Here is a 26947-nt window from a genome sequence, read left to right as displayed (position 1 = left end):
GCAAGCTATAGCGCTTACCAAATAAGCTGCAGAGGAAAGCCGGCTTCCTGGATCGCTCCGGCTGATCAGCTGATAGGCGCCGCAGCTGCATGTGTCGCGGCTGTGTCACTGTCACAGCACATGCATGGAGAGCCTGCTTGTTGTTCAACTGATCAGCCGGCACAATCCAGGAAGCCGGGATCCCTCTGCAGCTTATTCGGTAAGTGCTATTACTTGCCGAATAAGAGGGAACTCGAACAAATTTGCTCAACTCTAGCTACGACCACTGATATAGTGACAGTTAGCTAGTTGTTAGTGGTCGTAACCATGGACACCTAAGGTCCTGCAATGCCTGCACATGAGGAAAGAGGCATAGCAAATCAGAAAAACTATAAACATTTCTAATTGAAGGTATTTGCTAATATTACAGTGCCGGCAAAAAAAATCTTTACACTTGCGCAGCAAAAAAAAACTTTACATGTAAAATCCACATCATAATTTCACTTTTTAAAAGTGTACACAATGGGGGAGATAATAAAAAACTGTCTAATATTAAAGCTGGCTTTGTTGCAAATATCAACCAATCAACGCTCAGTTTTCACTTCTCTGGTAAAGCAAAAGCTGCACTCTGATTGGTTGTTATGTGCAGCTCAGCCAGTTTTGCTATTAGGCAGTCTTTTATTATCGCCCTCAGTTTTTTATTATCTCCCACAATGGGTCGAAAGAAGCTTAAAATGGAAGAGAAATCCCGTGCCTTGACTCTGCTCGAGAAGGGGGATTTGGTGATTGCTGTAGCTAGAGATCTTGGAGTGTCAAGAGAAGCAATTTATCAACTGAAGCAGTCGGTGGCATCATTGCCTCCTGGGATGGTACCGCAGAGGAAGTCAGGCTCTGGCGCACCTAAGAAGACTTCACCAAGGACTGATAAGCTTCTGAAGCGTGAAGTGATGTCACATCCTTCTATAACTGCCGTTGAACTAAAAAACAAGTACCCTATGCTCCTCCAGAACATCGCAACTAGGACAATTCGTCACCGCCTGCTGAAAGACCTGGGTCTGCCAAGTTGCCGTGCCGCAAAGAAGCCCCTGGTAACAGCAGCAATGAAGAAGAAAAGGCTTGCCTTTTGTAAGAAATATCAAGATTGGACATCTGAAGAGTGGAAGAAAGTCATGTTTAGTGATGAGAGCACTCTCAGGCTGGTCAGGGGAGGCTCAAAGGTTGTGCGTCGTCCGAGTACCGTGTCACGGTATGACCCAAAATATACAGTTAAGACTGTTAAACACCCTGACAGTGTGATGGTGTGGGGTGCTGAATCCATGCCTAAATGACTGCAGATGGTGATAAAATGTAAGGGTGACATGACAAAATACTAATTGTAATAAAATATCCACAATAAAACACTTGAATCCACTTGAATATTAACATTTTGTGGTTTCATTGAACTTGTAAAGATTTTTTTTTGCCGGCACTGTATTAATATATTACACCTGTTACATATTGGGATAGGATCTTGGAGATGGAAAATGAATTAAAACAAATAAATAATCTTATACAAATAACAAAAAAAAAAAAAAAAGGATAAAAATTTTAAGACAAAGATTAAAAAAAAAATTAAAATGCATCCCAGTAGTTCAGTGGGTTAGCGCCTGTTGCTTTGTATCATTGGGTTCCTGGGTTTGAAGCCGACTAATTCCAACATTTGCATTGAGTTTGTGTATTCTCCCCATTTTTGTGTGAGTTTCTTCCTACACTCCAAAAAACATACTGAATTTAGGAATTAGATTGTGAGTGTTGGCAATTTCTGTACCATGTTGCAGAGAATTTGGTGCCATATAAATGGATAAAGTAAAAGAGTAAATCTCCCGTGATGGACATATTTTACAACTGCATCCTGAGCCATATGAAGAATATGAATGACCACAGTTATTTTTATACATCACTAGTTTTTATTGACTCAGCCCCGACCCAAACTACTGTTATTCTTGCAACAAAGATGCAGCAAAATAGGCAAAAATCTACTGTAGAACGTTTCGCAAGAGAGCACCAAGGTTGTCTATGGAAATCACGTGGCATAACCGGGAACCAATGAAAATAGGAATCTACAAATATAGCCAATGTCATTATTATAACACATTGGCTACAGCTAATAAATCTGCTCTGCACAAGAAACTGGTGAACAATATTCTTCATTCAAAGCAGTTTTATTAATATTGGCTTAATCTGTTAGGTGGATGCCGCCATATAATACATTGTTTTCCCCACTGTAGTAAAACCTTAAAAAACCTTGTATAGTCTTTTTTTTCTTCCTATTTAAACATATTAGTCTGATAACTATATAATTATTTTCTGAATCTTGTACTACAATGACTCACTTGAGATCACCAACTTGTAGAATTACTTAGAACTTATAACTGTAGTATTCATTATAAGATGCAAAAATAATTGTATGTACATAAATATAAATTTTAAGAAATCTTAAAAGCATTTTTTTTTATTTCCAAAGACAGTGCCCCAGTGTCTTGTCCATTTGCTGAGTATAGTATTACAACTTTATTTACTTGGTTGGAAATGGACTAGTCACAGCTCGTGATCAAAATTGACGCTGTTTCTGTAAAAAATGGACTCAATTTTCCAATCCTGTGGAAGTCATTAAAGGGGTACTTCAGTTACATAATATTGATGATCCAGCAGAGGCTGGATATATACAGGGTGGGCCATTTATATGGATATACTTGAGTGGGCCATGTATATGGATACACCTAAATAAAATAGGAATGGTTGATGATATCAACTTCCCATACGTGGCACATTAGTATATGGGAGGAGAAAACTTTTCAAGATGGGTGGTGACCATGGCGGCCATTTTGAATCCAACTTTATAAATGACCATCCATATAAATGGCCCACCCTGTACATTGTAGGTAGCTGAATTGCACAGATCCATTCAATGTTTGGTGGGTATTGCCGATCAGCTCTTATTCCTTTGAATGTCCTGCAGCCCCCAACTGTATTGCTTCTTTACAACAGCATCTGTAATAGATTAACAAGAATTCAATAGATCCTTATTAACTTTGATGAAAATGATTCTCAATTACCTTTCTAGGATCATTTACCATATCAGTGCAATCATTTCTTTGACTCTGTTACCTCAGAGCCTTGGTTTCTAGTTTTCTTTTGCAGGTTTATAGCCTTAAAGATGACAGCAACCTCTGCTGCACCTTCATGTTCTTGCAGCAGAGGTTGTCAAGACCACACCCAGTTCTTACATCAATATTTTTTTTTGCTGTGATTGACTTAAAGGGAGCTATGAGCGGTGGTTTTGCTGTAGTTATAAAGTAAAAACTTGTTTCCATGATCACGCAAGAGTATGCACTGGATTTAAGAGACGTCAGTGCTGACATCACCTGGCTGGAGAGATCAATCAGAGAGAAAAGATGTTTCTTCAAATGATGTATATGGTACCGCCCCAGTTACTTGGGGTAATGGTGTTCCACTCACGGAGACAAGTTTGTACTTTAGAACTTAAGCAAAATGACTACACATAGTTTGTCTACAAGCATCATTGTAATCATCATGTAATTGCCTGGAGGAACCTGGGATTAGTTTAATTGGCAACTTTCTGACGGCAGGTCCCCTTTAAAATGTGCTTGGGTCACAGTATTATCACCTACAACTATCAGCTTTATCATGTTGAAATATGACGCTTTAGTAAAAGTCATAACAATTGATATACAAGTCTCCAGAAAGCTAATATCGTTGAATAAACTTCGCAGGTACAGTGCGTGATATATTCAAGAATGTCAAGAATGGCATATAAACACGCACATAAGATGCGAGGAGGCTTTATTTTTAGAAATCCAATATAAAATAGATTGCCTCAATGACTATTCATGATTGATCAGTGGTGAAAGGTTAATTCTAAAAATATCTCCAGTCATTCAATTGTCTGATTATATCTGTATAATATACGTCGTATAGTGACTCAGAATGGCTATTGATGTACATTCGTCAATAGTGTTGACAGTCATTCACCACCTTTTGGCATCTGAAATGGGTTCCTTCCATTTTTAACAGGATTTTGGCTACGTATAGGTTACTAGATAGAACATAATGTTTAAAGTCTACACTATACACCTCACATTACATCTGTATTGATAGTAGATCCCTGTTTTAAGCAAATGAGAACTTCTATTTCTATCACAAAAAGATGAAAAACAGCACGACCGCACAGCTGCTGCCGGATCAAGGACTGACAGCGGTCCTTCCAGTTAAAAGCGTGAGCCTGACATCACGGTAGAGGTGCTCATATAGAAAAAAGTAAACCATCAAGAAATGTGAAGAACAATACGGCAACACTCACCGGTCCAAGTGTGGTACAAATTCTTAATTGAAGCCTTAAAAAGCCGTCTCGTTCACGGCCCGGGACGGTGGAACAGGAAAGGAGGTGAGCAGGATGTGATGACGGCCGTTTCGTGCCTACGTCAGTGCTTCAACGGGACCCTTTGAAGCGCTGACGTAGGCGCAAAAAGGCCATCGTCACATCCTGCTCACCTCCTTTCCTGTTCCACCGTCCCGGGCCGTGAACGAGACGGCTTTTTAAGGCTTCAATTAAGAATTTGTACCACACTTGGACCGGTGAATGTTGCCGTATTGTTCTTCACATTTCTTGATGGTTTACTTCTATTTCTATCCCTGGCTTTGTTATGAGCCACAGAACTATTCTTCAACAGAAAAGTATTAGTTAAACTAGCTGTTCATTAAAATTCAGCTATCAGGCTCCATGGAAACTAAGCCACGGCACGGCTGATATGACTTATTTTTCTACTTGATGGTTCAGAAATAAGTTTTTGTTTTTGCGACATAATTTAAACAGTCTCGAAATTTCAAGAACTTCATTGGTAGAATAATAAGATTGAGTTATTATTATTATTTATTATTATAACGCCATTTATTCCATGGTGCTTTACATGTCAGGAGGGGTATACATAATAAAAGCAAGAACAGTAATCTTAAACAACACAAGTCATAAATGGTACAGGAGGAGAGAGGACCCTGCACGCGATGGCTCAAAATCTACAAGGGATGGGTGAGGACACAGTAGGTGAGGATAGAGCTAGTTGTGCAGTGGTTTGGTGGTTACTCCGGGTTGTGGACTTGTCAGAAGAGGTAGGTTTTCAGGTTCCGTTTGAAGGTTTCCACGGTAGGCGAGAGTCTGATATGTTGGGGTAGAGAGTTCCAGAGTAGGGGCGATATATGAGAGAAACCTTGTAGGCGATTGTGGGAAGAGGATATAAGAGGGGAGTAGAGAAGGAGATCTTGTGAGGATCGGAGATTGTGTGCAGGTAAGTACTGGGAGACAAGGTCACAGATATACGGAGGACACAGGCTGTGGATGGCTTTGTATGTCATGGTTAGGGTTTTGAACTGGAGTCTCTGGGTAATGGGGAGCCAGTGGAGGAATTGACAGAGGATGAGGCCAAGGAGTAGTGGGGGGGATAGGTGAATTCATTGGGCAGTATAGTTTAGGATAGAATGGAGGGGCACAAGAGTGTTAGAGGGGAGGCCACAAAACAGGAGGTTGCAGTAGTCAAGGCAGGAGATGATGAATGCATGGACTAAGGTTTTTGCAGATCTTGTTTGAGGAATGTATGGATCTGGGTTGTCTGAAAATTTGTTTTACGACGTTTGCCATTGGGGAAATGTTGGGACAACCCCAAACATATTAGACCGTTTACACGTTGGCTGATGAATTTGGTGTGTTAAGCTGATATTATACTATTTTGTATGGCCAGTGTTGCAAAATATTAGGAGAAATCAGAATTATAGCTAAGCCAGACATTTTCTCTGCAAAAATTATGTATAGTAACTGTGAACAAAGCATCAAGCACATAGGGTTGATGGCATATAGGAGGTGCAAATGCGCTTGTGGTTGTGTAAGGACACAATTCTCATGTAGGCATAAAAAATAGCTGCTTCGGCTCTGTTTGAAGAGGATGTAAAAGCTTTTCTGCATGTGAATTCCAGTGGATATGGGAGCGATCAACGCTGCTGAGTCTAGAATGAGTTTTCACAAAAGGGCAGTAAGTACAGTAGTTCACCTATGTGTTTTGGGGTTGCTACAACATCATTGTGGTGGCTATCTTGAAGAATGGGCTAGTACAGCCCCAAAATGCATAAAATAAACAACTATACTTACCTGTCCTTGTGTAAAGAACTAGTCTCCACTGAGCAGCGCAGAATCACCTACTATTGATCCCTCCCATAACTATTGAAAAACGATGTATAGACAGAGAAGGGGGCTGGCTTAGCTATTAAATGATCAGACAGTAAGGCCTGCCCAAACATGGAGTCATACCTTAAAAGTACTCTTTTAGCACAAAATGACTGTTCAAACCAAGCACAGGCGTTCAGTGCCCTCGTGACATCACCAAACAGTTCAGTCCGCCTTCCCACCTACTTGTTTTAGATCTACTTTCACCATTCCACCATTCTCTTCCTTGATTGACAGCTCTTGCTATACAGGAACCAGAGAAAGGCAGAGGATGGAAAACAAGTAGGTGGAAAGGTGCACTGTACTGCTCTCCAATGGCAAGGGTGCACCAAACACCTGTGCTTGGTTTGAACAGTCATTTGTGCCGGCAGACTACCTTTAAACAAACAAACAACAAAGTGCTGTGTGCAAGGAGAGACTTAAAAAATTGTAGGTATATACCTTTAAGGTCCCATGATCGCGCACCCTCGTTCTCGTGTCCTTGGATACGTCGGATACTCGGTCCCGTACGTCCAGTCACATGCGGCGGGTGCTTGGACTTCTGGGTCCTCCTGACCGCGCATGCGCCAGTAACACTTGGGGCTACAGTGATAGGAGGACGCAGGATATAAAACATCCCCGGACCTTACAGTAGTCACCCTCTGATGAAGGAAATCTTCCGAAATGCGCGTTGGGGTGCGTGATCATGGGACGTGGCGACCCTTAAAGGTATATACATACAATTTTCTAAGTCCCTCCTTGCACACAGCACTTTAAGATTGAAGCACTTTTTGCTTATTGGTCTATTGCACATTGCACTTTATATATTGTATTCTGGAGTGGATATATGTAATATGTGTTGGATTTGAGTGCACTGCTTTTTTATGAGTTACATTTGATTGCACATTTTTTTCACTAATTGAGGGTCTGAATATTTGGATATAGGGTCTGCCAATACCATCTTGTGAAATAACTATATATGATCATTGTTGTCCTGCTGCGCGCACAGATTTGTTGTTTTTAAATTGTTGCCATTAGTAATATGAAATAAAGGCATTTTTGATACAATACCTGCGTGGGGTTTCTCTGGCAGTCCATAGGTTGGTTTGTTTGGCTCTTCTCCCTGTTTGATAGAGGTCACCTACTTTCATAGAGCACCGTGATTAGGTAATATTATTATTATTATTTTTTTACGGAAGTATTTTATAGTGATCTGTGTTGTTTCTGTGTTTTAACAATATGTAGTGATCATTGTAGTACAAACTTCAGACATAGTAAGTGTGAACTGGTGGAATAAAGATAATTTCTTACTGATTTTATGCATGTCAGGAGCTAAAATAAAACACATCAAAGCACGAGATGAATACCCGATGATACTGTTATCAATACTAATATCATAGTAAATATATGCTTCTACCAACGCATGCAGCACATTGTAATAAGAGACTACATTCTCTACTCACAGAATGCCAAAGATGCAGAGTATGGTCATTGATTCTAAGGCTTTGATGGGTGTCAATCAACAATTTTCTTAGGTAGACTTTAGCCTAACTGAAACTACGCAGGCAAAATAGTTAAGGTCTGACCCTATAAAATTTAGGTAATTTCCTTGATAAACTATATATCTCTGCCAGGTTGTTCTAATACTTGTCCTTTCAAATTTTCACGCAAAATTAATTTTTGAAAAGTTTCTACTGAAAAATATTTCTTTCAAGGAAAACTGTAGAGTTACTTCTCCAGCTTTTACTTATTGCTTGTTACCACTCCAACTTTTACTTATTGCTTGTTTCCTCTCCAGCTTTTACTTATGGCTTGTTACCTCTCCAGCTTTTACTTATGGCTTGTTACCTCTCCAGCTTATACGTATTGCTTCTTACCTCTCCATCTTTTACTTACTGCCTGTTGCCTCTTCAGCTTTTACTTATTGCTTGTTAACACTCCAGCTTTTGCTTATTGCTTGTTACCAATCCAGCTTTTACTTATTGCTTGTTACCAATCCAGCTTTTACTTAATGCTTGTTACCACTTCAGCTTTTACTTATTGCTTGTTAATACTCCAGCTTTTACTTATTGCTTGTTATCATACCAGCTTTTACTTATTGCTTGTTATCATACCAGCTTTTACTTATTGCTTGTTAACACTCCAGCTTTTACTTATTGCTTGTTACCAATCCAGCTTTTACTTAATGCTTGTTACCAATCCAGCTTTTACTTAATGCTTGTTACCAATCCAGCTTTTACTTAATGCTTGTTACCAATCCAGCTTTTACTTATTGCTTGTTATCAATCCAGCTTTTACTTAATGCTTGTTACCACTTCAGCTTTTACTTACTAAAATTCCCAGTTGTGGACAGTGGATCACCAGAGAACCCTATATTCTTCCCACTACCATTAGACCCCTCATGCTGCTCTTGACACCAACAAGACCATAGTCATGGTGTCTGCAGGGTGGAGAGGTATTGTAGACAATAGTGAACTCCAGAGATTTGCTGTAGGTATTTTGGCCAGCATATGACAGTCATTAAGACCGTTAAAAGTGAGACCCTAACAACATACACCTACGGTAACACCTCAGTTAGTAACTGATGGTGGTGGTAGTTTCCTGCTCGGTTGTCCATAACTATTATTTTATGGTCCTTTTTATTGAATTCTCTGCTGTTCTTTCTCATGGGGCTAGCCTTATTGTGTATGTAAGCACAACTCAGGACGAGCAATGTGGTGACTAAAGACCTGTCCTGTTTAAGCAACCCCCACTCACATACTGTACTAAAGCATAGATATCATAAGGCCGATCTCACACATTAGGTTTTTTTCTCATACGTGAAAAACTGTCCATGGTTTTTGCAGTGTGCTGGACCCATTTTTGGTCTCTTTGTCAGTCTTTATAATTTTTTTTGCATTCCATTTTTCGTACATGAAAAATAAATTCTTAACTTTTCCTACTCATTAAATAGTAAAATAAGGACAGTTATGCATTTTTTTTTCACGGGGCCTTACTTTTTTTTTAGGATATGTGAAAATAAAAAATACAAATTTATTGTAATAGTTCCGTAATCTATCTGTAAGAAACAAACAAAATAGTACCATTAGGCTTTGATCATACTCGATCTGCGTTATGTTACACTAAGGGAAAAAAGTAAAAAAGAAGGCTCCAGTGGCCAATGTGAAAATTAAAGAGAATTTTTCGAAATACAGATTGCCACATATAAAAATGTATACATTTTACACACAAAAAATGATTTAAACAATGGGTCATTTTCTGATGACACATTGCCTTTAAAGAAGCACTCCTCCCATCAAAGTTTTCATCCTTTTAATATATTGCAGTCATCATATTATACAGCACTGTGTACTTACAATTGCTCATTTTGCCTTTCTACCCCAATAAGTCTTCTCTTTTCCATTAGGTCTATGAAATCACATGATTAAAAACTGATTAGCTGAATCCTTCTAAGCTCTATGTAGAAACGGGAGGACAATTTTCCCTGCATGAGTCATAAGTCACTGCAAAAATCCCTGGTAGGGGGAGGAGGGAGCAACCTCGGTCAGGAGTTGAAGAAGGGGACGATAAATGCAGGGAAAAGAGACTTCCTGTTTCTGCATAAAAGCAGAGAAAAGAGAAGAATTTACTGGGTAGAAAGGCAAAATGAGCAATTGTAAGTACTCAGTATAATATGATGATTGCAATATTTTAAGAGAATAAAAACTTTAATAGGCGTGCTTCTTTAAGCTGTTTATTGAAGATAATATAAAGGATATTATAATATTTGCAGTAACAGTATTAGCTCATTTTATAGTTTTCAAAGTATTGTTGCAAAATGAATACACAGTTGGCAAAGTTATGAGAAAGGACAGCACATAGAAAACAGAAACAGAGAGAACAATTTATATTATTGCTATTAAAAATGACAAACTGTAATGTTAATATAATACATGTCCATCACATCACACTCCCGATATACCTATAGCTGATTAGAGCATGTGCAAATCTAAGGAAAGTAGTGCATGTTTCAGATTAAAATCTATGTTGCTTTCTGACAACAATTTTTAATGTATTTTATGTTTTTTGATCACAATCTTTATATATTTTTTTCCAGTTTTTATCTTATTTTCTGAACAAATTTTGTCCTAAAATCATTCCACCACTTATTACTTCTGTTCAATATGATTTACGGTTAATTTTGTTTGACTTGTGTCCTTTATTACATTTCTTTTAACATTTTTCTTTTTTTTTTCCTACAGTTTGCATGTCTATACGTCCATCTTTCCACTATCAGGTCTTTATTTTTCTATATTGTATTCTATATATTTTCCTTTTTTTTTTTTTACTTTGTGATGTCTGAGTTATTTTCTCACTTTACCCATCTGTTTAGATTTATTTTAGTTTTTTTTTCCATGTCCAAGACTGACCTCTGACAGCGTGATCTATATTGTGAAAACCTGACATTCTTTTTTTTCTCCCTAATCATTACACTAGGTGGTTGTGAATGCGCTGATCGGAGCAATTCCCTCCATCATGAACGTGCTGCTGGTCTGCCTCATATTTTGGTTGATTTTCAGCATAATGGGAGTGAATCTTTTTGCGGGAAAGTATTATCACTGCGTTAATACCACGACGGGTGTAAATTTCCTTGATACGGAAGTCAATAATAAATCAGAATGTTTACAGCTAATAAAGGCAAATCAAAGCGCTCGATGGAAGAACGTAAAAGTCAATTTTGATAACGTGGGAGCAGGGTATCTGGCGTTACTTCAAGTGGTAAGTCCAGTTCATATATTCTCTACATCGTGCAAAGTTAAGCAACTTCGAAAATAATCTTAATTAAAATTGTTCTTCTATTTTGCTCCTGCAAAACTGATCCAAACATTGCATAGCTCCTGCTCTTGCCAGTTCTATGCACTCCCCTCCCTTCTCTCAGTGATAGAGATAGCAGGAGTGAGAGAGAATGGTTTGTTCCTAGATCTGCAGTGGACATAGGAGAGAGTATCTCAGGGAGGGCAGAGAAAACAAACTAGAGACAAGAAACAAGAAGGAAAAGGTAGAGAGCGGTAATAAATATTAGAGCTATGCAAATGCATGAATGCAAGAGGGAAGAAAGCAGCACCTGGCTACAAAAAAAGTTTACATCCAGCCTATATTACTGGGAGAGAAACTCCCACAAAAGTAAAAGCTGAAAATTGGATCAAACTGGACATCAGGGGCTCAGAAATGAAGATAGAAGACTTAACTTTAGGGTGATTTTTATTAACTAAAGATAACCACTAGCACAAGTAAAAAATAATGTTTTCCATGTCAAATGTGTTTGTGGCCCTTACAGGGTTTCTGTTTGCACAGGATGACTGTTCAAGCCAAGTACAGGGGCTCGGTGCATCGTGGCGTGGCCGATTATTTAAATACACCTTCCCGTCTGCTTATTTTACATCTATCTCTTCACTTAACGGCTTTATGAAGTCAGAGCTGTCAATCAAAAAAAGAGATGGGGTGTGGAGATAGAGCGAAAACATGCAAATGAAGGCTTGAGTGTCTGCTGGGTGTATCCAGAAGATGTAAGGGTCTATTAACATGGATGAACAGGCGGCACTAAGTGAACGCAGTGTTTTAAAGGGACCCTGTCAGCACAGAATGACTGTTTAAACATATAACAGGTGCTCGGTGCATCATGGCGGGGACAATCATTTAACATTACCTACACCTTCCTTACCTGCTTGTTTTCCATCTATGCAGGGGATTTGGATAATTTTGGATCTGTTTAGAGTAAACAAAAAATGCTGCTCATTGGTGAATATTCACTTTATATGATGCGCTGGTTAACGGTAGCAGTGCATTGTGCTAACATTATACTGTAATACTTAAATCCTACAGAGAACAAGGAGTATTAACCCTCAGAAGTATATACACTAGGATACAGCGAAGTGAGACACAAAAAGATCAAATTATAATGCAAAAAGTCTCTTTATTAATTAAGCTCACTTACAAATTCCATGTGGGTGAATAGCCCAAATACAAAAACAAGACGAGAATAAAATGGGAGGGACAAGACAAAAGCATCACAAACTACCAAGGGACCTCCACTTATGTATAATGACCCAGAGCAACAAGATACATATGCAATTCTCCATAAAAAAAACAGAAAAATCTAACCAGCAAGTGCTGAACAAAAAAATAATAAATTGCTCATAATATCTGAAAGGATTTATTGCTTACCCATGTGGGGGGAGGGGACCCGGCAGAGTAGACGCACTAGCCCCGACGCGCGTTTCGCATAGTTGGCTTCCTCGGGGGGCTGCAATACTGTCCGCTTCTCTGCATAACAGTATTACCGCAGGCAAACACGGTCACTACGTAAGTGAATTTAATTTGTGAATTAAAAGCAACATGTTCACTAGTTTTCTGTAGAGTGTTATAATGATGATAAATGCATTTTTCTTGCAGGCAACATTTAAGGGCTGGATGGATATTATGTATGCCGCAGTTGATTCACGGAAGGTTTGTATAAATTATGAATGACTTATGTCATTAGTGTGATATCGGCTTCTGTTACAATGTAATTCTATAAGAACAAGCCCTGAAGCGTCAGTGATTTATTTTTCCCAAAACACTTTTGATTGTACACTTTAAATGTCACATCAGGTTAGTACATAAAGGAAAATGTGTGCAATTTTAATAAGGCCCTATAACAATACACAAAAGTCATGCGCTAAAACACCACTGTAAAGGTAAGATTATTCCTCAGGCAACCCTTTATCTTACAACCCCCAATTTTCATCCTCAGGTCACCCTTTATCTTACAACCCCCAATTTTTATCCTCAGGTCACCCTTTATCTTACAACCCCCAATTATTATCCTCAGGTCACCCTTTATCTTACAACCCCCAATTTTTATCCTCATGTCACCCTTTATCTTACAACCCCCAATTTTTATCCTCAGGTCACCCTTTATCTTAAAACCCCCAATTTTTCTCCTCAGGTCACCCTTTATCTTACAATCCCCGATTTTTTTCCTCAGGTCACCCTTTATCTTACAACCCCCAATTTTTATCCTCAGGTCACCCTTTATCTTACAACCCCCAATTTTTATCCTCAGGCCACCCTTTATCTTAAAACTCCCAAATGTTATCCTCAGGTCACCCTTTACCTTACAACCCCCAATTTTTATCCTCAGGTCACCCTTTATTTTGCAACCCCCAATTTTTATTCTCAGGTCACCCTTTTTTTTCTTACAACCCCCAAATTTTCTCCTCAGGTCACCCTTTATCTTACAACCCCCAATTTTTATCCTCAGGTCACCCTTTATCTTACAACCCCCAAATTTTATCCTCAGGTCACCCTTTATTTTACAACCCCCAATTTTTATCCTCAGGTCACCCTTTACCTTACAACCCCTAATTTTTTTCCTCAGGTCACCCTTTATTTTACAACCCCCATTTTTTACCCATCATGTAGCCTCCTAAGACCTTGTATAGGCAAAGCACATCAGGCCGTTTTAGATTCTGCCATCTTTGCCATTGTGGTATTAATGTATAATAGATTCAATGGGTAATTACTTTTTAAGTTCCTTAATAAAACATTTTCTTTAAAACGTTTTATGAAAAAAAACAAATTCATATCTCATGTTCAATCTTCAGGAGCGCACCGCTCTCCTGTCTACCAGCTTCCTGCTTGCCTGGGGTGGTAGTGCTCTCCTGGTAATTGACAATTCAAATTAGCAACTTTATATGCTACCAGTATAGTCAGCTTTGTCTCTGAGGCATCGCAGAGGAACAGAGACAGTGACCTGGCCAGATCCATCTTGGGGCAGCGCATGCAAGCTCTACAGTAAAGAGCTTGTAAGTGCTGCCCTTTTTGTGCACTCCTTGTCTAGGAGAACAGCCACATCTGATAGACTAGAATGGTGTCCAGTATCCTTGACAGTGAGCAGTAAACTATAAAATTAAACATTCCCCGAGAAGATTTTTAACAAGTGGTAAATGGCAAAGTTGCTTGTTTTTTTTACAGGCACTTTGCAATTGTTCATAATGTTAGGAAAATTACAGTTGGGTTCATAAAATCATAGAATGCTAGAGTTAGAAGGGACCTCAAGGGTCATCGTGTCCAACCCCCTGCTCAATGCAGGATTCACTAAACCATCTCCGACAGATGTCTGTCCAGCCTCTGTTTGAAGACTTCCATTGAAGGAGAACTCACTACAGTAACTACATACAAGTGGAAGGATTCCAATGGCTTTCAGGAATAGCTTTAAGGGCATAATTAATTTTTGTACAATAATATTTTGTGTGTTGGGTGTTTTGCACGCTGATACAATTTTGATCCCCAGGAGGCATTTTTATATCATATTATATATGATAAATAATTTTGGATCACAGCATCTTTTACACTTACGATTTTTTTGCACTTTGTGTGTTTTTTACTGTCTGCACAGTCCTCCTATCAAGTTGTATGTTCTTATCATGTATTTAACATATTAGCTAGTGATGAGCAAATCTGCCAAATTTGTTTTACAGAATATTTATTTGATGCAAATTGATTGTATATTTTTGAACCTGAGGTCCCTCCAAAGCCCTCGCTCATAACAAGCATATATTATACTGTATATACAGAATGTATAATAAAAATATGGCCCTCTCCCTGTCTCGTCCTGCAGCTCCACTCTAGTTTGGTTGTCTTCTGTGGTTCAACCACCAATTCAGTCTTTACCAGGCCATCTACAATATCTTGTGGCGCCCAACATCTTTTGTGTCTCCTGCATTTTCTTGACTGTACCATCATTATATTGTGCAAAGCACATCATGCGATGTAATGACTTGCATCCTGTAACACCATAATATATATCGTGGCCTAGTCAGTGCAAGAGACACCAAAGATGCCCAGAACTAGAAGGGACAAAAAATGGGCCAGTGAAGACTGCAAGAGTGACTGGACCGATACAATTGGTCATATTAGAGAGGGTTGCACGGGGGTAGGGAGAGCTGGGGGAGTGTAATTTCTTTTATTTTTTTAATCCCCATCCTGGCCCTTTATAGAACTGCCAGATTTGTAGAAATTCCATAGGAAAAAAATTGGATTCTGATTAATTCACATTTCTTTTTTAAATTTGAATTGCTTCTAAGTTATTCTTTCATTTCTAACGTCAATATATGTTACAATGTATTTTTTTCACTATATTATTAACTAAAGGAGTTATCCAGTACAAAACAATGCATAGGTGATAACTTAGGCTGGTTTCACACTTGCGTTTCAAAACGAATGCGTTTTTAAAAAAACGCATGGTGAAAAAACGCATGCAAACGCGTGCAAACGCTGCGTTTTTTTGACGCATGCGTTTTTGCATGTGGTGAAAAAAACGCGGCGTTTTGACACGTTTACATGCGTTTTTTCATGCGTTTGCGTTTTTTAAACGCATGCAGATAAATGTGTGACAGCTGCCAATCATCAAAATAAAGTAAAAAACCCACTATAAACAGAAAGAGCTAGGGTTAGGGTTAGGGTTAGGGGTAGGGATCCTAACCCTAACCCTAAAGGGATCCTAACCCTAACCCTACCCCTAAAGAGATCCTAACCCTAACCCTACCCCTAACCCTACCCCTAACCCTACCCTTAAAGGGATTAGGGTTAGGGGTAGGGTTAGGGGTAGGGTTAGGATCCCTTTATCAATTTTATGGTGTGGGGTGGTTTATCAGTGTGTTTTTATGTTTTTTTTTTTTTAAAAAGCATGCGTTTGTAACGCATGCATACGCATGTGGTTAAAAACGCATGCATTTACATAGACAGCAATGCATTTTTTTGCCGCAAAAAAACGCCGCTAGAAATTACTACCTGTTGCATTTCTGCAACAAAACGCATGCATAGAAACGATGCATGCGGCGGCAAAACGTGGCAAAACACATGCAAAAAAACGCATGCGTTTTTAATGTTAAATATAGGGAAAAAAACGCATGCTTTTTTTGCATTTTTTGCCGCAAAAACGAAAAAAAAAAAAACACGCAAATGTGAAACCACCCTTATTAATCGGTGTGGGTCCAACCGCAGGGATTGCACTTATCAGCAGAATGGGGAATTTTTATCTTCAAAGATGCACTTTTATCCTGATTACAAAATAGAGCAGAGGGTCAGACACCTAAACCTTACTCCATCCATTCATTCTCTATGCAGTTGCAGGGTGCTTCCCTCGCCTTTTCCAGCGGTTTGGTGCTTGACAGCCCAATTGGAAATGAATGCAGTGGTTAAGCATGCTCACTACCTCTCCAGTTATAAATGCCTTTTGAACTGCGGAATAAAAAAATGAATTTTAACTATTAGGGTATGTGCGGACGATCCGGAAGTAGTAGCGCTCTGGACACCGTGCATGTCCATTGCGTCCAAAGCGCTGTCGTCTATTGAGTGCAGGTGAGTCCACATGTGTTCATTGAACCGAGAGGATTTACTGCGTCCAACACATTGTATTGATGAAATTTGACATACTGCGGTCTGGAGAGACGTGCCGCATGTTCGTCTCCGCGGGTGATCCACGGGCATCTGTGAACCCATAGTGGTCATGGGATTTCTTGAAATGCCATTTACTATGCTATAACATCTGGATGCTGCCTAATTACGCAGCGTCCAACCTGCATCGTTTACTGATCGTGTGCACATAACTTTAAGGAATGGGTGGATTTCTGCTGCTTTCATTTGCAAAATTTTAGCAAAATTTTTAAATAACCAAAAATGCAAAAATCTATTAATTATATTATTATTTACAAACAGAAACCTCAATGAAATAAAAGAAACCAAGCAAGGATATGTTATAACTTACTGTAATTTTCTTTACAAACTACAGTTACTGGATCAGCCGAAATATGAAGACAACCTCTATATGTATTTATACTTTGTCATCTTCATCATATTCGGCTCCTTCTTTACCCTGAACCTCTTCATTGGCGTCATCATCGACAACTTCAACCAACAGAAAAAGAAGATAAGTATCACATGAGTCGCCTTATTGTTTAGATAGATAGTTAAGTACAATAATTACCTTATTCTGATAATAAAACTGTTTATATGAGTGACAATGAAATAAAGTGATTTACCCACTTCATATGACTTTTTATTGAAAGGTATCTGTCCCTTTGTATATTTCTTATCTGCATGCATCAAGTTATAGAACAGGAGTGATATCGCACTTTGTGGGAAAAGTTTCAAAGTAATTTCTATTTCTATTTCAGAGGCAGTATTAAAGTATTTCCATATTGAGTTTTCTAGCAGCCGAGTGTCAGGCTATGTGCACACGTTGCGGATTAGGCTTAGGAATTTCTGGTGCGGATTCTGCCTCTCCTGGCAGAAAACGCACCTGCGGATTTGTTGTGTTTTTTTGTGCTGTTCCGCAGTGCTTTTTGTGCGTTTTTGCTGCGGTTTTCTTGCGGATTTGCTGCGTTTTTTAACCCTGCGGTTTTCTATAATGGAATGGGTACAAAAACGCTGCAGATTCACAAAAAAGAAGTGACATGCTACTTCTTTTAAACCGTATCGTTTCCGCAGCGGATTTTCCACAAAGTGTGCACAGCATTTTTTTTTTCTCATTGATTTACATTGTACTGTAAATCATTTGCGGATCCGCAGCGTTTCTGCACCGCAAAAAGCGCTGCGGATTAGCAGAGAATCCGCAACGTGTGCACATACCCTTAATGTTAGGGGTTGTAGTTCTGCCAGAGGTTGGAATCCATTGTGTTATATAATAAAAAATATGTAAAACGTTTCTACACGGTTGTAATAATATGTGCATTGTGTGCACTTAATCATTTCCAAGGTTGTAACCAGTTTTTGTTTCTATTTTTTTTCTTACTTTGGAGGTCAGGATATCTTCATGACAGAAGAACAAAAAAAATACTATAACGCAATGAAGAAGCTAGGATCGAAAAAGCCACAAAAGCCCATTCCAAGACCACCGGTAAGACTCTCCACATGATGTGAATATGTGAGGTTTACCAGGACTTTAACATTGATGGCTTATTCTTAGGATTGGCTAGCCATTGTAGATTAACGAGGACCGACTCTTGGCACCCTCCCTAATCACTTGGTTATGGAGCCGTGGTGAGGGTATTTGATGTGGTTGGTAGAGATCGGCGACTTTATTGAAGTGGAATTGAAATCTACAAAACCGCATATTTTCTGCATGAAAGAGAAGGATGGCAAAAATTAAAAAAAATAAAAATAAAAAACAAACACTGACCTCACCGCTTACCTCTCTGGCCAGCTCCACTGCCCGCTCTTTGCTATATGGTCCTTAACTCATCTTCGACTAAGCCCAGGACAACCCTGCACAGAAGTCCTGATCGCCTACACCTTACACCATGCATGCGAAGAGACGTCCCAAGCCTAGTCGCAGCTAAAAGTCCCAGCCTAGTGTTCATGACTAGGCCTGGATCGTCTTTGTACTTGTACGTTGTAAAGTAGTGGTGACTTTGTCACATGTGCCATGGCTTTATGATGCACACTCAAAGCAGAGCCCAGGGATGTCCGGGACTACCATGAGGATGCATAGTAATGGTGGATGGTGGACTACCATGAGGATGGTGATAAGAAGATGTACTGAGGACAATACAGGGGATAGTAAGCAATGGAGGTAAAGCAGTGAAGTGAGAATTAGTTGCTTTTTTTCTACATCTAATGTTTATTATGCCCTGGTGTGTCCTCAGGGCCTACAGCATAATAGGGGTCATTCACTACAATGGAATAAATTCACTGGACTTCGAATTTCCTGGTAAAATCCGTGCTAATTTTGGTGAACTTCTCCCCTATGTTTGTTGGTAGGGAGACACTCATCAATCTAGGGGAGCAGGGCAGGAATAAGCCATTAGGATCAGGCCTCTTGGAGTAGTTGTCTGAAATGTATGGTCCAGCTGGAATATAATGTCACTTGGTGATTGTGGGGACACCTTACAGTGAGTTGGAGTTGTGGGGGCATCAAAGTGTGGGGGAATATACTGTGGTGGCATTATACTGTGTAGGGGTTATACCGCATCATTTTATTGGGGGAATGTACTGTGGAGGCATTATACTGTGTGTGGAGGGCACTGTGGGGGCCATGAAGGGGATCACGCTGTGAGAGCACTAATGACCTTCTCTAAGAACAATATTTCTGTCTTGACACATATGAAGGACTGTACAAGGTTAGAGAAGCGGCTTAGCAAAAAATAAAAATGTATCCTTCTTTTTCTGACTTTCAAAGTTGAGAGATATGCAACCGATCTGATATTAATGATCAATATCGTGCGGTAATGATGCTATCTTGGTTGTGGGGAGAGGTATCACAGGAACCGTTTCTAATTCAATGACCGGGCTGGTTTATTGGTGCTTCATAAACATGCTACAAGCAAAGGAAAATAAACGGCTTTTCAGTGCAGACTAAACAGTTCCAACAATGGCACTTAAAGGGAACCTGTCAACCCCAATGCGCTAAGCCCACCAGCATCAGGGGCTTATCTACAGCATTCTGGAATCCTGTAGATAAGCCCCCGATGTATCCTGAAAGATGAGAAAAAGAGGTTATAGTATACTCACCCAGGGGTGTTCCCGCTGTGGTTCGGTCAGATGGGCGTTACGGTCCGATGGGCGTCACGGTCCGGAGCCTCCTATCTTCTTACGATGACATCCTCTTCTTGACCTCATGCTGCGGCTCTGGCGCAGGCGTACTTTGTTTGCCCTGTTGAGGGCAGAGCAAAGTACTGCAGTGCGCAGGGCCCGGGAAAGGTCAGAGAGGCTCGGAGCTTGCGCACTGCAGTCCTTTGCTCTGCCCTCAAAAAGGGCAAACAATGTATAACTGCGCCTGAGCCGCAGCATGAAGACAAGAAGAGGACATCATCGTAAGAAGATGGGAGGCCCCGAACCGCGATGCCCATCGGATCGGACTGCCCCTGGGTGAGTATAATCTAATCTAACCTCTTTTTCTCATCTTTCAGGATACATCGGCGGCTTAAGTCCCTGATGCTGGTGGGCTTAGTTCATCGTCGATTTTGGGGGTGACAGGTTCCCTTTAAGAGATACTCCAGGAGGTATACCGTCTCAATCTAGAGACATCACACAGGAGGCCTTCTTACCTCCACACACATATCATGTATTAGACACACAGTTCCATTGAACCACACCCAGGGTTGGGGTATGTGGGCAGCAAGACTCCCCCATCTATCCAGCTGCCCATAGACCTGGCCCAGATGCCCTAACAAACCTATTAGTACTATGTTTGCTAGAGCGTTACTCCGCTTACATCACAGAGAACACCTTCCATGAATTACCATATGTGCCACCTAACAATTGATATCCCAGAAACTTTCATAGTGGCAGTGATCTGGCAATAGAAAAGAATAGCAATAAAAGCAGTAAAAATGGGGAAGCCCCCGAAGTCCATCGCAACCATTATACATTGTATTGAATTGAAGATATAGTGTTTTAATTTGTGGGATGGATCTATAACAGCTTTAAAGCTGAAACAAAAAAACGGATTCACTCCGCTAAAATCAGCCATTATTTACATGGAGTTTTTATAAATGTTTCGATTTTATATTTTCCTTATTCATATTCCTACTTTCAATGTTTTTTTTGCAGAATAAATATCAAGGCTTCGTGTTTGACCTTGTAACAAAGCAGGCGTTTGATATCACTATCATGATCCTTATCTGCCTTAACATGGTAACAATGATGATTGAAACAGACGAACAAAGCGACGATATGGAGAACAACCTGTACTGGATCAACTTGGTCTTCATTGTCTTATTCACTAGTGAATTCGTCCTTAAATTGATTTCCCTTCGTCATTATTACTTCACCATTGGATGGAACATTTTTGATTTTGTTGTTGTTATTCTGTCTATTGTAGGTAAGATCTGTATAATATCACATTTACAATAGATCATTATGTTAATTTAGTTTACATTTTCAGGTGCAAGAATTTTTAAAATGTCTATCTAAGTATTGCTGATACATTCTTGCTATGGCGCCCCCTGGGGTTCAGTTCATTTTTTTCCCCAGAATATCCACCTGTTGACTCATTTTCAGTGGTCACACATGCTCAGTAGCCACATTTATTGCCTGGATCTTTTTTCTTCATGACCAACAAGCTAAAGTTTGTGACATCCAAAGCTGGTTTTAGCACAAGTCAGGTTTTCAGGTTTTAAGGGGATGTACATACAATATATATATATATATATATATATATATATATATATATATATATATATATATATATATATGTATATATATGTGTATATATATATATATATATATATATATTTTATATTTATATATATATATATATATATATATATATATAATTTTTTTTCATTATTATTTTTCTCAATCAAAAATTAACTTTTAGGTGTTTTTTTTGTGGTTTTAGTGTATAGGGGTTTTTTTTTCATCTGATTCATTCGTCAAATCTGGAACATTTTTTCAAAAAGAAATGCTTCAAGAATTGACATGTTGCGCCTATTCCAAGTGGAAAAATACTAAGAACTTGTAGAGAAGAAATAGCACCTTTTGCACTATAGGAATATTTCCTTTTAACCCCTTCATGACCGGGGGATTTTTTCGTTTTTCCGTGTTCGTTTTTCACTCCCCTCCTTCCCAGAGCCATAACTTTTTTATTTTTCTGTCAATTTGGCCATGTGAGGGCTTATTTTTTGCGGGACGAGTTGTACTTTTGAACGACATCATTGGTTTTAGCATGTCGTGTACTAGAAAACGGGAAAAAAATTCCAAGTGCGGTGAAATTGCAAAAAAAGTGCAATCCCACATTGGTTTTTTGTTTGGCTTTTTTGCTAGGTTCACTAAATGCTAAAACTGACCTGCCATTATGATTCTCCAAGTCAGTACGAGTTCATAGACACCTAACATGACTAGGTTATTTTTTATCTAAGTGGTGAAAAAAAATTCCAAACTTTGCTAAAAAAAAAAAAAAAATGCGCCATTTTCCGATACTCGTAGCGTCTCCATTTTTCATGATCTGGGGTCGGGTGAGGGCTTATTTTTTGCGTGCCGAGATGACGTTTTTAATGATAGCATTTCGGTGCAGATACATTCTTTTGATCGCCCGTTATTGCATTTTAATGCAATGTCGCAGCGACCAAAAAAACGTAATTCTGGCGTTTCGAATTTTTTTCCCGCTACGCTGTTTAGCGATCAGGTTAATACTTTTTTTTCATTGATAGATCGGGCGATTCTGAGCGCGGCGATACCAAATATGCGTAGATTTGATATTTTTTTAATTGATTTATTTTGATTGGGGCGAAAGGGGGGTGATTTAAACTTTTATGTTTTTTTTATTTTTTTCACATTTTTTTAAACTTTTTTTTTAAACTTTTGCCATGCTTCAATAGCCTCCATGGGAGGCTAGAAGCAGGCACAACGCGATCGGCTCTGCTACATAGCAGCGATCTGCTGATCGCTGCTATGTAGCAGAAATGGAGGTGTGCTGTGAGCGCCGACCACAGGGTGGCGCTCACAGCCACCGGTCATCAGTAACCATAGAGGTCTCTAGGACCTCTATGGTTACCATCCAGACGCATCGCCGACCCCCGATCATGTGACGGGGGTCGGCGATGACGTCATTTCCGGCCGCCCGGCCGGAAACGGTAGTTAAATGCCGCTGTCTGCGTTTGACAGCGGCATTTAACTAGTTAATAGGTGCGGGCAGATCGTGATTCTGCCCGCGCCTATTACGGGCACATGTCAGCTGTTCAAAACAGCTGACATGTCCCGGCTTTGATGCGGGCTCACCGCGGAGCCCTGCATCAAAGCAGGGGAGCCGGCATCGGACGGTATAGTACGTCCGATGCCGGTAAGGGGTTAAAGTTAATAGGACGTATATGTGGATTTTGGAACAGAATCTGCTCCAAAATCCCTGTAAAAACCCAATGTGAACGTATCCTAATCCTCACTACCTCCATTGTGGAAAGAAATTGTACAACATTGCATGTATGTATATATATATATATATATATATATATATATATATATATATATATATATACACACAAGTGGATGTAGTTTTGCCTTTATGCATCTCAGACCTATTCATTTAATGGGACTGAGCTGCAGTACTTGGCACAATCATATGGACTAGCTACTATACTCATTCATTCTGCTGATTAGCAGGGGTCCTTAGAACTCAGTAGGCCAAGTGGCCATTAATACCCTTAAATGTTTAATATCATTTTTTTCACATTCGTCCAATATTCTAGGCTAAACAAGTGTATAGTATATATTTTGGGTTGAGGTCACAGCTGTATTGGGATTCAGGAAGATTGGCTGTTGGCCGACATGGCCTTGAGTTATAAGTGACGTTTTTGAATGTAGGACCTCATTTAGTTATTTCAATCTTTAAAAAAAATATTTAGAAAAGAAAGATTTAGCCAGTAATGTTATTTTTCATTCTTTATTGTAGGTATGTTTCTGGCAGACATGATTGAAAATTATTTTGTCTCCCCAACATTATTCCGAGTCATTAGACTTGCAAGGATTGGAAGAATCTTGCGACTCATAAAAGGAGCGAAGGGAATTCGAACTTTGCTTTTTGCCTTGATGATGTCACTTCCGGCTTTATTCAACATTGGTCTTTTGCTCTTCTTAGTTATGTTCATTTATGCCATCTTTGGAATGTCTAATTTTGCTTATGTCAAGAAGGAATCTGGAATTGATGATATGTTTAATTTTGAAACGTTTGGCAACAGCATGATTTGCCTATTCCAGATCACAACTTCAGCCGGGTGGGATGGTTTATTGGCACCAATTCTTAACAGTGGTGCGCCAGACTGTGACCCACATGCAGAACATCCAGGAAGTTCTGTCAAAGGTGATTGTGGTAACCCCTCTGTTGGGATTTTCTTTTTTGTAAGTTATATTATCATATCATTTTTAGTGGTGGTAAACATGTACATTGCTGTCATTTTGGAGAACTTTAGTGTTGCCACCGAAGAAAGCGCAGAACCTCTAGGAGAGGATGACTTTGAGATGTTCTATGAAGTTTGGGAAAAGTTTGATCCAGATGCAACACAATTTATTCAATATAGTAAATTAACTGACTTTGCAGATGCACTGGATCCACCTCTTCGTATACCAAAACCAAACAAAGTTCAGCTTATTGCTATGGATCTTCCCATGGTAAGCGGTGACAGAATTCACTGCCTTGACATCTTGTTTGCCTTTACAAAACGTGTGTTGGGTGAAGGAGATGAAATGGATAATCTCAGACAACCGATGGAAGAAAGGTTTATGGCCTCCAACCCTTCGAAAGTCTCTTATGAACCAATCACATCTACATTACGGAGAAAACAAGAGGAACTTTCTGCAGTCATTATTCAACGTTGTTTCCGGAACTATTTTTTAAGGAAAACAATTAAAAAAGCTTCATATATGTATAGAAAAGATAAAATGAAAGAAGTAAATAGCTTGCCTATTAAAGAAGACATGGTGATTGATAAGCTTAATGGGAACTCAACCACTGAGAAGACAGACATGACACCCTCGACGACATCACCTCCATCTTACGATAGTGTAACAAAGCCCGAGAAGGAAAAACATGAAAAAGACAAAGCGGAAAAAGAGGACAAAAGCAAAGATACCAGGGAGAATAAAAAATAAAACTGCACATTTTTATTTTTCATTTGTGTGACAAATTGTTTACAACCTGTGAAGATGACCCATCCGTGTCAACAGGACTCCTTTTGGGAGATCTATGCCAAACTGACAGTTGTTACATATATGTACTCAAGGTCAGTGCCTATAATAAGACAGTGACCTCTTGTCAAGAGATGGTGTATCAAGCTTGACTGGTGGTTACTGCTAAATACCAGTTGACACTTACTCTGGAAGCCACCAGAGGCTTCTCGGCCTGTTGGGATCAGTCAAGGGAATGCAAACCTATACTGTTTGTGTGTTTCACATAAAACACTGTAGTACAATAATTGTGTCCACTGTTTGCATTTTCAGTTTCCATGCTGCCATATGTTTACAGAACTTGTGTTAGTGATTTTATCATTTTTTATTTGATTTGTAGGCCATTTATTTATATATGTGATTATTTTTGTAAATGGGTTTTACAGTATGCCGGGGATAGAGTACAATCTTTAAAGAAAATTATCCTAAGTCTAAGAAACAAAAAACACAGACGACCACACACTGTACACGTGAAGAAGGCATTCACACCAACTCAACGGCACAAGTAGGAGACAAGCAAGCACACCTAAGCTATTTTTGAATAGTGACACCAATATAGGGATTAGTATCGAAGGCCGAGTCCATGGTTTCAGTAAAGTTGGAAGAAGTCACCATGAGATGAGGAAAGGTGTATACCCCCCAAAAAAGAAACATATAGGCAGTAGTTGTCCAATTTCAAGGTCATGTTGATGCATGAGGGTAAGAGTAACCAAGGTGTTCTCTCTTCTGTACCTGTGGAAAGTTCAAGATCATGTTATAATACATCTTTACGTTATAAATGATTTGAAATAAAAAAACAAACAAACATATGGAGCGACCTAAATAGAGATGACTATTGTTATATAATGGCTGGGATTGTAAATGGGATTTATAAATGGAATTTAAAAAAAAAAATAAAGACTTTGAAAAATATGAGCTATATAAAGAGGGCCGAAAGGTTTAATGAAGACAAGGTCTTTTAAATAGAAATATATCGTTCCGAGAGGGATATTTTATCGAGATTTATTTAAAAGATGCGCATTCGTGTGCTATATAAAAAATGTAGGGATTGTGGTGAGTAGATGGGAAGATAACATATTTAAAGTTTTTTTGTATTATATATATATATATAAAAAAGAAAAAATATTTAAAATGGAAAACAGTAGTCTATTGCAAGACATTGAAGAAACAATCTCAGACGCATTGGCAGATGTAAAGGTTTTTCTATGACCCATAATGTGCCTGAGAACTCCCGAGCCTTTTTTAATACGGAATCGTATTAGATACGTGTAACCTGAGGACTGAAACACCTACCGTCGAGCTTGCCTAATTGGTCTGTCCACCCGTATATATTGAAGATATTGACTGCGCCAACTTGAAACACAACATCACTTAGTTCGAAAGTGTTCCATAGTGGAATGTATCACAAAAACATATCTCAATTTGAAAAACAATACATAAAAATGGGTGTTATATTGTGGCCCGTTCATTGTGATGGTTGGACTGCATCGATATGCAAGCCTCCAGTATAAGAAATACATTTCATCGTTCCGGATACATATCGTAAGAAAAGCCAATGTGTACATTACCAAACCAATGTGAAATGATTGACGATGTTAGATTTCTGTCCGCAGACAACAGACTGATGTTATATCACTTAATGAAGTGTTTCGCACAGATGCGTTCATGACACTTAAGAAGGTGTATCATTTATTCTTTTTTTCCAAGTTAACCAATAAATGGGCGTCTTCCCTGAATGATTGTAATTATTTTTGACACCTTAAGTCATGCGAAAAGAAAAAGTGTCGCTTTGTTAATGATAAAATAGACGTGTTACACTGTTGCCAAAACCAGTTGTGTACTGTCTTAACAATTCTGTGTTACAAAACGGAAAAAAAAAGAAAAAAGAAAAAAAAATCATAGTACCTTAAAATGTTAATGTAGACTCTATCTTCTGAGAATTACAAGTGTGTTTTTTGATAATATATTGACTTGTCTTGAATGTACATTGTAGATAAATCAGCAATCGTATTCCACTTAGCACATCATTGTATGGGA

At 39.0% G+C, this 26947-nt stretch overlaps 1 protein-coding gene across 1 annotated transcript in view; it reads left to right on the top strand.

Annotated features, from left to right (window-relative positions):
- LOC138644546 (sodium channel protein type 2 subunit alpha-like) overlaps positions 1-25822 on the top strand; it is a 252496-nt gene extending 226674 nt beyond the window's left edge. Inside the window, exons 22-27 of the mRNA XM_069733073.1 lie at positions 10706-10987; positions 12662-12715; positions 17043-17180; positions 18045-18149; positions 20804-21074; positions 23640-25822. Of these exons, the coding sequence (XP_069589174.1) occupies positions 10706-10987; positions 12662-12715; positions 17043-17180; positions 18045-18149; positions 20804-21074; positions 23640-24835 (2046 nt within the window). The 3' untranslated portion in view covers positions 24836-25822. The remainder of the gene's footprint in view (positions 1-10705; positions 10988-12661; positions 12716-17042; positions 17181-18044; positions 18150-20803; positions 21075-23639) is intronic.
- Positions 25823-26947: the final 1125 nt, after the last annotated feature.

The sequence above is a fragment of the Ranitomeya imitator genome, chromosome 7 (assembly GCF_032444005.1).
Source record: "Ranitomeya imitator isolate aRanImi1 chromosome 7, aRanImi1.pri, whole genome shotgun sequence".
Classification (NCBI taxonomy): Eukaryota; Metazoa; Chordata; class Amphibia; order Anura; family Dendrobatidae; genus Ranitomeya; species Ranitomeya imitator.
The sequence above is the reverse complement of the archived record's forward strand: the minus strand, read 5'-3'. Positions and strand labels throughout refer to the sequence as shown.